The following is a 14,557-nucleotide window of genomic DNA, read 5'->3' on the forward strand; positions in this document are numbered from 1 at the left end:
TGCAGACAAAGGAGTACTACATTTAGACGAAATAAAAACAAACAATTTGAACATATCCACCGATTTATCGGAAGAAGATAAGAGCAAGGTACGTAACCTTTTAGTTTATAAGCAAAATTGTTTTGCCGAAGATATAAGCCGAATTGGCAGATGCAAAAGAGCACAAATGACGATAGAGGTAACTAAATCAGGTCGTATACGAGGTAAGATATATCAAGTCCCTTTTTCACAACGCTCCTGAGAATTTTGGCGGTATTATAAGTCCAAGTAGTTCACCTCACGCAGCTTCAGTACTTTTAGTAAAATAATCTAACATCGAAAATCGAATGTGCATTGATTACCGCGCGCTTAACGAGGTCACAGTTAAGAAGAACTACGTAATGCCAATAGTGGAAGAACAACTCTCGCTTCTTTCAGGGAACAAATATTTTACTACATTGGACATGACCTCCGGTTATTACCAAGTACCGATGAACGAAAGTTCAAAAAAATATACAGCATTTTTAACCCACCAGGGTTTATTTGAGCATAACGTTATGCTTTTGGGTCTGGTAAATGGTCCTATGGTTTTCCAGGAAATAGTTGTTAACTTAATTAAGTCATTGAAACATCGTGATAAGGTGGAAAGCTATGTTGACGAGGTTATCATAGACACGAGAACCGTCGACGAAGACATCATGGTCCTTAAAGAGTTTCTGGAAGCTATCAAAGCTACAGGTTTAGCACTTAGACCATCCAAGTGTACGTTTATGGTTCAGCAGGTTCAGTTTTTGGGTCACGATATAAATAGCGACGGAATACGTCCAGGTAAAAATAAAACGAAGGTTATCGAGGAATAACCAAAACCGACTTCGACCAAAGAGGTACAACAATATTTAGGAGTAACAAGTTATTTCAGAAAATGTGTTAACGAATATTGTATACTGGCTCTTTCGTTAACGATGCTGCTGAAAAAAACATAGAGTTTGTGTGGAACAAAGAACAGAACGATGCCTTTGAAAAGCTAAAAGCGATGATAATTACAAAGCCAGTAACTAGTAATGTACGACGCAGAAAACTCATAAGGTGCACACGGATGCAAGTTCCATAGGATTGTCCGGGGTGCTGTTGCAAAACAACAACGGTACTGATTGGAAGCCTGTGTTTTACTTTAGTAGGCAATGCAATGAAGCAGAACGCAACTATGGCAGCCATGAGTTAGAGGTTTTGGCAATAGTTGAAACGTTGCAACGATATAGGTTGTATTTAATCGGACAAAAATTTAACGAAATCACTGACTGCAATGCTATAGCAGTGATAAAAGCAACGACCCATTGTTACCACGAGTGGTTAGGTGGTGGCTCAAACCACAGGAGTTAGATTTTAAATGTGCCCATCGTGCCGGTGCAAAAATACATTGGCTGATGACTTAAGTAGAAGTCCGACATTTCCACCAACGGAACCGATAACGGTTGCAGAGTCAGTCCATCGAGTAGTTAATATCGATAACGATTGGGTATCGGCAATGCAGGTACAAGATGAGACACTTAAAGAGACCATCGAGGTTCTCAACGGGAAAAAAACATTTAATGTACGTAAAAATGAAAGATGATTACACTTTGCAAGGTCAATGGTTATATCGCAAGGTCAACGGAAATAAGCTACTGGTAGTTCCAAAAAAAATGATTCCAAAATGTATGAGCTTCCTTTTTGTTTAAGTCCACAATTTCTGTCTTATAAGTATTTTTTATTATTAGTAGCGCATTTTTTCCTATTTAAATTCATTTCCCTGCTGTCATATTATTTCTACTTCATTTTTACATAGTTTCCATCACCAGCACATTTCAGTGCAACTGTTGCTGAGGTTACTGACTTCCTTCCCATTTGGTATTCTCTGAGCATTTTCGTCTTCGCGACTGCCATCAAGAAGATCTCCATCAACATCCACATTTCGTTGTACGCCAAATGAAATGCTCATAAACTATTAAAACATTGTCCACTATTATATCAGAATTCTTAATATACAAATTTACAGGCACAGAAAAATAAAAACATGAATGCACAGACATAAGTATACACATACATATAAAAATATGCCATATGGTCGGACATGTATAAGACTGTGAATTAATTAATCACTGAATTGTCAGTCGACGCTGGTAAGCAAACAAAGTAGTAGATCCAATTAAAATTCTCCGGTAATTTTGTTTTGATAAGCAAATTAGCATTTCAACAAGTATGTTTCTATTTATACATATATATCAATATGTATAAGTGCATAAATATAACACTTAAATGCCAACTAAATTCAGACAATTTTGTTGTGTGTAGAAAAGTGGTGTAGCTTAGGTTCTATGCAGAGAGTTCCTTACCACATCAATCTACAGGTTAATTATATGTATAATTACTTATAAATAAAATTACAAAAACTTTCGAGGTTAACTGATATCATATAGGCCAGAACTGGGTCAACAAACTGATCAGAACTAGTACTGGCAAGAGATGCATTTTTTTGCGAGCTTAGTAAATTGCTGAGCCTCCGATCCGCAATATGTGTACCTAAATGAGGAGAAGATCGAAGAACCAAGATAGCTACGTGACGAGGAACATAAGGCAGTTGGTAATTTCTAAGTTGCAAGAGCTGAGCTTAAGAATTATGGCATCATTGGCACATTTCTTGGAAACTGCTGCTGAAGATACAACTTTGTGTGAGTAGAAATTGAAGATATGGACTTTGATGATCTTTGGTTCTGGCAGAATGATGTACTACACTGCTTTTCTGGTTATACATATATTACTTTTTAACTTCAGGTTTTGAAATATTTCTAAAAATTTTGTGTGCGGCTAGGTGTTACTCAGATCGCGTTGTCTCGAATAGTCATATTTCTAGTCCCTTTCATTGAAATACGATATTAGTTTTATATGTTAAAAATAAAAAATATATACCTTCTACTCAAATATGAACGAGACGTTATCAATAAAACGGTCCGCGGATGGCATATGGCAAAAATAGATTTTTTGTTTTTGGGTAGGACTGTTATAAGCTTATATGGCAAATTTCAGCGTGAAATGTCACATAGTTTGTTTTCTGTGCTACTGTAAACAAGACAAGCTCGAGTGTGTTCTTCGAATTTAACGATAGAAATTCAAGTTGAACAAAGAATTTGTTTGAAATTTTGTTATTCCAACAAAATTTCGGCTTCAGACGCCTTAAAAATGTTGCAGACAACCTATGGGGGCTCTGCTCTATCGCGTGCACGTTTTTTCCAGTGGTACAAATCGTTCAAAGAGGGCCGTACATCGGTTGAAAACTTACCTCATGAACGTCGTCCAGCAACATCAGTAAACGATAAAAACATCGGAAAAGTAAAGGAAATTGTGCTTGAAAATCGCACAAATCGCAAAATCGGTTAACGCCGAATATTATTTAGACGTTTTAAAGCGTTTGCGCGAAAACATTCGTCTTAAAAGGAAGGAATTGTGGGGCAACCAGTCGTGGTTCTTGCATCACGATAATGCACCAGCTCACACATCACGTCTTGCTCGCGATTATTTGAACAAAAATAATGTTAATAGCGTTCCGCAAGTCCCCGTATTCGCCTGATATGGCTCCATGTGACTTTTTCCTGTTTCCCAAGCTCAAGTTGCCGCTCCGTGGAAAACATTTTGAGACAATTGAAGTCATAAAAAAGAATTCGAAGAACACACTCGAACTTGACTTGCTTACAGTAGCACAGAAAACAAACTATGTGAGATATCACGCTGAAATTTGCCATGTAAGCTTATAACAGTCCTACCAAAAAACAAAAAATCTATTTTTGCTATATGTCATCCGCGGACCGTTTTATTGATAACGTCTCGTTCATATTTGAGTAGAATGTATACTTGTTTTTAAAGTGAAAATTCTCCGGTTTATTTTGATATTTAAATTTATTTTTACGTATTTATTTTTTTAGGATAAACTATACTTACAAATTTTTTTTTTTTTTTGGAAATAGTTTTATATTTTTGTTAAAAAGTAAAAGAAACCGAAAGTTTTTCCCGTTAATTGCTGGGACGGTACTTAATAATCTCTGAAAGCTTCTTAGTGGAATTTCCATACCATTTCAAGTTACTTTCAAATATGTACAGCTCGCAAGGGGAAAATACTGCATATTTGCTTACTAATGCGCTTAGCGGGGGCTCGATCAATTTGCAAATGGACATAATTTACTAGCGCTCCGCTAGAGCAGAATGCACTAATTTTTCACTTCTTGTTACTTCTTTTCTCTTTTTTGTACTATTCTTCAATACTGTGAGTTGCAAGATACCTATATTTCAGTAATATTCTAAACTGCGAGAGAGATTTTCCGTGAGTGGTACTTATTGCTATTTTTGTAAGATTTGTATATAAAAGGGAGTATAATAGAATACTAAAATTTGCTTTTGCCCAACGCAGATGTACATATAAGCGGCAGAAACACCTGCGTAAATATATTTTACTAGAGATGGAACGAAATCTCAATACAGAGGGGGAGATACTAAAATTAAGAACAGAGAAATACTAAGAATCAACGATGAGGGTACAATAGGTCGAGTAAATGATGTGACATTTTGTATACCGACTTTTAATTTTCCTTCTCTATACTAAACAAGTTTCTTCTACCAACTCTCACCATGACTTTTTCCACCTACCACCTTTTAGGAAATACTGTGCGCCGTTTCCATTTTTATTAGAAGTTGAGCTTGCTTAAACTGTAAAGCAATTTTGTGTTATTCAAAGACACATAATTTAAACCATATCAATGCAGGGTAGTTTGGCTAATTCTTAATCTGTTCCAAACATTGGTTGTCCGTGATCTTCATCACGAGATTTTTAATATTGTCAGGCCATAAAAAAGTTAAGGGTGCATTTTTATTAAAATACAAAACAGTCACGCCTCTACTGAAAACTCGCTTTTTTATTCTAAGATACCTTTAAACTGTATGTACGTTTTTACATAGTTTTAAATATGATTATGATTAAGAAAGGATTTTTTGTAATAAATGTTTTTATCTTACATCTAAATTATGAATGCCGTATGCAAAGCTCAATTATTACTTGGCCAAACGATAGAGCCATGCTCAAAAATATAAACATACATATGTGCACATAGTTGTGGTTCGACGGAACCAATGTGTGAACCTATGGCAGCTGCCAAAATTTTAAAAAATTCGGATGCCGAAGCTGACAAATTGCTATTAAAATCAGAAAAAAGGACCTTGAAGGCGCATACATACCTACATGTACCTATATATACTCGTATATGGATACATACAGACAGACTAGTACCTCCCCAACATAACTGATAATTATTTTTTGATTGCAAACATTTTTTTTAAATTGACATTAATGCAACGTAAACATATGTACAGCTGACGCATGTTTATACATGCATGCTTACAAATTTATGTAAACTATTATTAAATTGACAACCACTCTAGCTTGATTAGCTGCCAGAAGCCTAGCTTGATAGAAGCCCAGCCAGCAACATATTATATACACGCTGGCAATGAGGCCGCTTGCAATTCTCGTACTCGTAGATGCCAGAGCAGAGTGACCGGTTACTAACACCCCCAACGAAATGCGTGTGAATGTGACGATTTTCTAGTATTTGGAATTTGGTGGCAAATTATGTTAGAAAAATAGTTGTAATATATTATAAGAAAATAAAATAACGAAAAACTGGGTAATTACTTCATTTACTTGCTTTCTGTAGCAAAGAATGCGCGCCTCTTTTGGCCACTACAAAAGACGACTAAACGCCCGTCTCTGCACATATTTAAAACTATTTGTCCATACGGCATTGAGTTCGCACGTTTTACCGTGGGTACGTGTGGCGCAAACTTTGGCTTCAGATAACGTTAGTGTGGTAAAACTATGGAGACAAAGAATTAAAAGTGCCAAATAAAAAAAAAGTATTGCTTCTAAGTTAATTAAGAATAAATTAATAAAAATTTACATTCTGTAAAAAAATTTTAGCTCAGAGAATTGAGATTATGTACTCGAATTAGAACTAAACCAACTAACACTTACGTAATGGGATGGCTGAGTCAGAGAATCCAGATATTTATTCTTTGTCATATAGTTGTCGAGATATTGCCAAATAACAATTTTATAAATACACTTTTTATGCTTAAATTTTTACTTACATGTGAACGAAATGTAAACAAATATTTTAAATTTATTTGTTTATTTGCTTGTCTAAATAAATCCTGACCAAATTGTTAAACAACATACTTAATGTCAAAGGACAGATGTATAAAATAAATGGAGGAAATATAAAAAAAAAAAAAAAAAATTTGCTTGTCAGTCTGTCTGTTTTTCCATTAATTTCCGAAACGGTTAAACCAATTTTGATGGCACTTATACTGTCAGATAGAGGTCTCTTCAACGCATTTTCAAGGCTTTTAATTTTTGTACTCTTAGCGGTAATTCGAAACTTTCGTTTAAGATGCGAATTTTTCCCATTTAAAATAAACATTTATATGGTATTTATGATTCCACAATTTTATTAAAAATAAAGTTTTTAAAATTTGTTTTTAATATTTTTGTATTGTAATATTTCTGAATTTGTTCAAACGTGAAAAATAACTTTTATTATAAACTAAAACTTTTGTTTGGGCACTTTTCCGGAAATGTGTGGCACCGATTATTCCAAAAATTATGGTTAAGAAATTAATATCATTGAAAATAAATTAAAAACAAGTTACAAAACTGTAATGGGTAACCTTAGATTTTTAAGGCAATTCCATTAAAATAATCTGCTATTATTTATTTATTTTTATTTATTTTGTTCATACCTAAACATTCAACGTAATTGCTTTCCTTATCGATGAATAAATTCTTCAGGCGGCTGAGGTGCAAATCCCATATAAATTTTTTTGTTTTCAATTGGCTATTTATTAAAATTTGTGTTCCTGTTTGAATAAAGTTAAGGTTAGGTTGTTTGAAGAAACCTTTGTATCCCTCGGTGTTTCATACCCGTAGTGGGTTCCAAACCCGATCTCTACCTACCAGTGAATTAATTTTCGTCTCGTGTCATTTCGTGTCAGTTCGAATGCTTTAACTTAAAATCAAATCAAATTTTCAAAATTTTGTTCCGATCTTGGGAAAGGTTTTCCCACTTTAATAAATACAAAACAACATAAAAGCGCACCAGTCGGCAATATTCGTCAGTGTATTATTAATGAAGTAATTTATTAGTGCACAAATTTTTGCCGGTAGACTTAACCTGGACTCCATTAACTCCTTCATTGCAGCATACAAATACTGAATTCTCTACTTCACTCTTATTTTTGCCTACTAATAATACCCATATTTATTTACGCTTCTTTTTTACTAACTACTACTAACTAAGAAGGAAAAATCATGCTAAATTTATGTAAAAAATTAAGATAATAGATATGAAAAAAACAGATCTTTGTAAACAAAAAATTTTACACAGAGTTCCACAATTGTATCAGCTCAAGACTTGTCTGTGTCCAATTCACTGTAGTCGAGTAGCCGCACCGCAATATGGCCTCCCTCCACTGTGAATACGGGTTAGCATCAGAGCTATTTCTTTTATTTTGCCTTAGTTCTACGAAAATTCTTTCTACTACTTTGAACACCTAATTTCAGGTTAAACGAAACTCGAATATCTCTTCTGCACAAATATCAACACAGATATAGAAATAATGTGTACGTTCAACTCGATGTAAAGAAAATTTAAGACATGGATTAATGATTAAATTTATACTTGAGTTATATGAGTGAGTAGAAATTAAGCAAAAATATAAGTGCAAGAGTACTTAAATAGGTAAGAAGATGTACATTTGCATAGTTCTCAATCTCTATATACTCGTATGTATACTACTCGCAATGAAGCCATTTATCATTTTTCCACAACATCGTACCACTGTACACTCTGTATGAAAATATGTTTGTTCATCTCATTTGGATAAATTGCTCGAATAGCCACAAATGTGGTCTTAGCTTATTTACATGTAATTTGCAGCATGTTGACGGTTGACGGTTAACGGTTGGCGTTTGCGCTTACGTTGCTTCTGCTTTGGCTTTGGCTGCTTCTTCCTTTTATGCAGAGAGCAAAAGCAACGAATCTACCATCACGGCTTCTGTTGTCGGTGCCGCTCTTGTTGCTGCTGTCGTTTTTATTATTGCTGATATCACCAACTCTCCTACGTACCTATGCAAGCACATACATACACACATACATATTCAATTATAACTGATCGTAAAGCAATAGCCGTTGACGTATTTGTTGCTGCCCGCACCAACCAATGAAACAATTCATTAAATATATTTGTGGCACTTTGTATGTAATATGTACAAAGTTCAAGTGAATCTTCACTCTAAGGCACACCAAGGTAGGCACTCAGTAAGTTTTTCGGTATAAATATTCCTGTTCATTCTGCTTACCACACAGTATACAACATACACTTTTCAAGTGCTGTGTGCAGTGTTGAACACGAAAACATTCCAATTTTTCGGTTGAGAAGTGATATCCTTGAAAAGAAATAAACAGATATATTCGGAGTGAACACATAAGAATCCTGAGTGTGTGTGTAAACATATAACTTAATAATGAAAATAATTGTAAGTAGGAAACGGTTCATTCACAAATGCCAATGAGAAACAAAAACAGGATGCCTTGGAAATGGAAGGATACCTTCGAGATAAATATAACAATAAATAGTGTTAAGTAAAATAAGGACCAAGACAATGGTGTGCGCAAAAATACAGAAAAATAGTGGTGGCTATGATATAGCACCAAAGTTCCAAAGCCAAAAATATCGTTTCGTCCTTCCGACATCTAGTGTGCCATATAAAATATGAATCATTGAATAGTAGATTATTACAAATGGAGTTTATGTATGGACTGTTACCACTACATTTTTGCGGTAATTGGAAGGGGATAAGATGTGCCAAAACCCAGGCGACTAAACTATTGTTGCTGCTATTAAGAAAGCGAGTAATATTTAACTTATAGGGTTTAAAACAATTAATATTTATGGAAATATCTGTAATTTCAGTAAATTCCTCGAAAGTGTGGTACAAAAACTTATTTGCTAAAACTAAAAATGCTCCCAACGCAGTAAAATCATCTAGGATATACTTAAAAGAAATTTTTTCGCAAATGCATTAACATTGTGATTACCAAATCACAATATCAATTCCAAGGTGGCCGTATGAACAGATTAGCTGATGTAGTATCTACTCATAGGTTTACCTAAACGGTACAAGTGCAGGTTGAAGCCAACACCCTTTTCATTTCTTAATTAGAAAATTGTATGTATTGGAAAAACATCGTTTTCGAATGGCAAGGGCTGTGTTAACACAGACTTTTTTTACACAAAAAGAGGTGACTCGATGAATACAGAGGCCCATTAATACTATTACTACTATTAGTCCCTACACATCCTAAAGCCATACCAATCTCTCGCCGAATCTAATTAGCCCTTGTAGCGCGACTATGCAGGTTCTAGATTAGGATACTTCCCAGTAATCTGCAAAGCATTATTCGTAATTGGGGGAATACCTGAATGGCATCCAACTTTTCCGCAACTCTCAAACTCCTACAGAAGTAGGTTTGAAAACCTAGCAATAAAAACAATGGTTAGTCAAACAATTGCATGATTTATACAAAGCAAACTTTGATCAAAAATATTATTTTTCCTTCTATTAGTAACGTAAAAGAAACCAAAATTTTACTTTCAGAAGCCAGACCCTAGGATCATGTCGACCAGTACTACTGGTGGCAATTTTCTTGGATATCCTTACCACATAGACATGTGGTTAACTGCATGGCACGATTTTTCTTTTTAGTTTTTCCTTAACTGTTAGAACTGGCTAGATTATACTCTTAAAATAAATACAATAAGCATGTTTAGCTCCGTCTTTTATTTTTTACACTCCAGTGTCTCCCGCTTGTCAAGTAAGCAGGCCAAATTGCCATCACTGCGCAACCGAATCTCTTAAGACTCCCACAGTATCTGACGCTTAACGACGAAAGTTCATTAGTTTAACCACATGGAATCTGGATCCATGAGGATTAATATACTGGAGCACAAGTAACTTAACCGACCGAATCCTGGGCATTAGCATATCGCCCCTTTGCGAAAGAATACCTATAATCAGCCAAAAATAAACCTTTTGTTTAGATAAGTATTCAGAAACTACCAGCGTGTCATCGCTTTTTTATTTTTGGTTGTTTTGCATCTATATGTCTTCTAAGTGGGTAGAATCAGTACCATGGCACCAGCCAAGTTCACTCAGTCTGTATGTGGCTTTGCACGCATTTCTTCGAGTTTACCCTTACATCAGAAAATGTCTTTATAGTTGCTTAGCTATCCGTTTGTATGGTACATATTGGACTGAGATGGGCTGCGAAAAAATCCTGAGTAGAAGTATTTCAATATTTCAACAATTTTAAATATTTGAGTATATCAATATTAAGAAATTAGCGCAGCTTTATCCCACTCTCTTAGAGTAGTTCCACAGTTCCACAGAGTTGTTTCAACTTTAAATTATTTTACGAGGACAGATTGAAACATACAATAAGCGAAAAACTTTCTTGCTTTTGTATTTTTCTTTCAGATTAGTTTCGTGATAGCCTTGCTGCTTGATATAACTTTGGCGAGACCTCAGGGTCCTACATCAGAACCGATACCCATCATACGGCAAGAACAAGAGGTCAACTTCGATGGTTCATACAAGTATTCTTATGAGACCGGTAACGGCATACAAGCAGAAGAGGAGGGATATTTGAAAAATGCTGGCTCTGAAGCGGAGGGACAGGTAATATTTTATAATAACTTAAAACCGAACTTGTAATATAAATCATTGGTAAATAAAGATGTAGTTGTATGGCATTGTATGTATGATGAGTGCGCAAACATATATTTTTACAACTAATATATTAGCAAATTTGCTTGCCACAACAGCGATAAATCAGACTGTAAACTGTGCTATGTAAAATATTGAATATGTAGAATTAAACAAATTACAAAATGCTGTGGCCGCATGTACCGGTTCACGAACTTGCAGCGCACCCATTTATCGTCCCTCAAAGTGCTAAGAAATATTGCTGAAGAAGCAATTTCATGCTAATACACCCGCACGGCAATACAGTATAGCGACAGAGATCCGTAAACGCCCAATAAATTGCTGCTGAAAAGTGTTGCGTTACTAATGGCAAGCATTGAGCGCAATATCAATGAAGAATTGCTCTGGCAGTGCTGCAATCATGCAGACGAGCGTGCAGACGAGTGTGTATAGGTACACTCACACTACTTATTCTTGGTTTTTCCATGTGTCGTAGGTGTTTGACACGTGACTTTAAGTAGTTCTGCAGCATTTTTAAATCCGCAAGCGTATTCAAAAATTCCAACGCAATAACACTGCGTTGTAACAGTGGTTGTTGAACCAATAACATTTGCCGCTAACTCAGCCAGTGCAACCGGCAAAAGAAAGAGCAAAAGCTACATCTTCAAATCATGAATGCCAGCGCCAGCAGACCCTATCTACACCAGCAGCAAACTACTATTGCAGTATCACTCAATGGGCACTGCAGACCTCAGATCATCATCGATTTATACCTACATTGTTTAACTAATGTGGGGCCAACATGCACAACCTGCAGTGGCTGGAGCTGCTTAAAGCATGGCGATGAGCTTGTCGTTTGCGCAATATCTGTAAGTTTGTACGCTTGTGTGTGTGTCGGTGCAAGCAACTGCCGGTACATAAATCGCGGCGCGGCCAACACGATTTCAGCGCACATTGTTGCTCAATGATTCATCGATTACCGGCTTAGTTGCTTGGCTGCTTATTTCATTGGTCCACCAATTCAGCAAACTAACTATGAGTATAATCCAGATTGACATTTGTGGCGATTCGTGGTTGCATGGCGCATAGCTGTATTACAAGAAGTGTTGCAAGCCAACCCACCCAAATTCGTCAATATTGCTTTAGTCACGAATTGATGTTCAAATAAAATGAGCAGTTAATGCATTTAAATACCTACATTGATACATATAATACATACTTGTGCATATTGCAATAAAAGAGTATATTTTCTGACTTTTTTCTAATACAAATTCCCTTTCTTTTTAATCTTTCCTCTTTACATATGTATGCATCGGTATATACAGTCAGCACAAGGCTCCTTCTCTTATACTTCACCTGAAGGTGTGCCCATACGCATTACTTATCTAGCTGATGAAAATGGTTTCCAACCGCAAGGTGATCATCTACCCACACCACCACCAATTCCGCCAGCTATACAAAAGGCTCTTGCCTATTTGGCCACCGCACCACCGCCACAGGATCAAACCAACTCATTTGCGGGCAACCGAAGGGGTTAGAGTTCATGTGATCAAATAGCTGTGAATTCAAAATACCGAAAATAATACGAGTTAACAACAACACTCACCCAAGGGCGAAAGCAACTACACACACACACGTTTGCTATTTTATGGTGTTGAGAGAGAGCGGAACTGAGGGTGGAGAAATGTAAAATAGAGTGATTGTTTAGAGATTATCAGAATAAAACGCAATTATACTTACGATTAGATAATATCACGCTGTAATGATTTTATACGAAAATACTAATAAAATGTGTGTAGTATTAAAAATTACACTATCTAACAACTATGCCGTTTATTTGAACTCAAGTCACGTCAAGGGGTCACGTTTTGTGAAAGAAAAGTAATATTTTTATGAAAATGGCTTCTTCTTCTTCATTTACCTAATCGTATTCGAATTTTATCGGTCATACAAAAAATAATTTATTTATATAATATATATATATATATTTTATAATCAAGTTCAGTGTATGTATACGGTGTTATTGCACACTTGTTGATTTAAATTAGATATTAATTCATGAAGAATGTCACGTTCTTTTGCACCATGCCATAGATCCCTGATGTTGTTTGTTCATACAGCACCATATATTTCTCAGCGTTCCGTCTTCCCTCAATTTTTTCATCTATGATTTCTTGTAAGAGTTGATAATTTGGGAGTCTTATGATATGTCCGAAGTAAACTGTAGGTCTATCCATTTATGGAACAGCATCAAGACGCACGCCACAAATAGGAGGAGGAAATCGACCAAACACCCAAAAAGCGTGCAAGCGCCTTTCATATCTGCTATTTTCAGTGACCTACATTGCATAGAGTATAAAAGCATTTTAGACCCATACTTTCGCTGTACGTCGTGGACGTACGAAAATTCCCAGGTAGAGTCAAATACAATAAGCCGCGAAATAATTTCGAAATGCTGCAATTTTAATCAGAATAATGCCAACATTCGATTTGTTTATCCGATAACACTAGTCTACAAATTTTGGGTACATCGAATGCAACTACATACAGAAAATGTGTTTTCTAATTAGGTAAAAGTCCGTGAAATAAGCTTTCTTCTTCTTAATTGGCGGGATAACCGCTTACGCGATTTTGGCCGAGCTTAACAAAGCGCGCCAGTCGTTTCTTCCTCGTGCTAACCGGCGCCAATTGGACACACCAAGTGAAGTCAAGTCCTTCTCCACCTGGTTTTTCCAACGCAGATGATGCCTTACTCTTCCTCTGCTACCATCAGCTGGGACCGCATCGAATACTTTCAAAGCCGGAGCGTTTATATCCATTCGGACGACATGACCCAGCCAACGTAGCCGCTGGATCTTTATTCACTGCGCTATGTCTATGTCGTCGTAAAGCTCATACAGCTCATCGTTCCATCGCCTGCGATATTCGCCGTTCCCAACATGCAAAGGTCCACAAATCTTACGCAGCATTTTTCTCTCAAACACTCCAAGCGTCGCTTCATCGGATGTTGTCATCGTCCACGCTTCTGCGCTATACGTTAGGAGGGGCATGATGAGAGTCTTGTAGAGTGTTAGTTTTGTTCGTCGAGAGAGGACTTTATACTCAATTGCCTACTTAGTCCAAAGTAGCACTTGTTGGCAAGAGAGATTCTACGTTGGATTTCAAGGCTGACATTGTTATCGGTGTTAATGCTGGTTCCTAGGTATACGAAGTCCTTTACAACCTCGAAATCATAACTGTCAACAGTGAAGTGGGTGCTGATACGCGAGTGCGCCGACTATTTGTTTGATGACAGGAGGTACTTCGTTTTGCCCTCGTTTACCACCAAACCCATTTGCTTTGCTTCTTTATCCAATTTGGAGAAGGCAGAACTAACAGCGCGGTTGTTAAGGCCGGTGTCGATATCATCGGCATACGCCAACAATTGCACGCTCTTATAAAAAATTGTGCCTGAGCGATTAAGTTCTGCGGCTCGTACGATGCTCTCCAACATCAGATTAGAGCAGTCACACGAAAGCGAGTCACCCTGTCTGAAACCTCTTTTGGTATCAAACGGCTCGGAGAGGTCCTTCCCAATTTTGACGGCAGTGCTGGTGTTGAGCAACTCCATCTTGCATAGCCGTATTAGTTTTGCGGGGATATCAAATTCAGACATCTCGGCATACAGATAACTCCTTTTCGTACTGTGGAATACAACTTTGAAATCGACGAAAAGATGGTGTGTGTCGATTC

At 36.5% G+C, this 14,557-nt stretch overlaps 1 protein-coding gene across 1 annotated transcript in view; it reads left to right on the forward strand.

The window, feature by feature from the left end:
• The window catches only part of LOC128867111 (cuticular protein 47Eg), a 37,849-nt gene extending 25,197 nt beyond the window's left edge, over positions 1 to 12,652 (forward strand). The window contains exons 3-4 of the mRNA XM_054108210.1: positions 10,598 to 10,798; positions 12,151 to 12,652. Of these exons, the coding sequence (XP_053964185.1) occupies positions 10,598 to 10,798; positions 12,151 to 12,363 (414 nt within the window). The 3' untranslated portion in view covers positions 12,364 to 12,652. The remainder of the gene's footprint in view (positions 1 to 10,597; positions 10,799 to 12,150) is intronic.
• The last annotated feature ends 1,905 nt before the right edge of the window (positions 12,653 to 14,557 follow it).

Source organism: Anastrepha ludens, chromosome 6 (genome assembly GCF_028408465.1).
Source record: "Anastrepha ludens isolate Willacy chromosome 6, idAnaLude1.1, whole genome shotgun sequence".
In the NCBI taxonomy this organism is placed as follows: domain Eukaryota; kingdom Metazoa; phylum Arthropoda; class Insecta; order Diptera; family Tephritidae; genus Anastrepha; species Anastrepha ludens.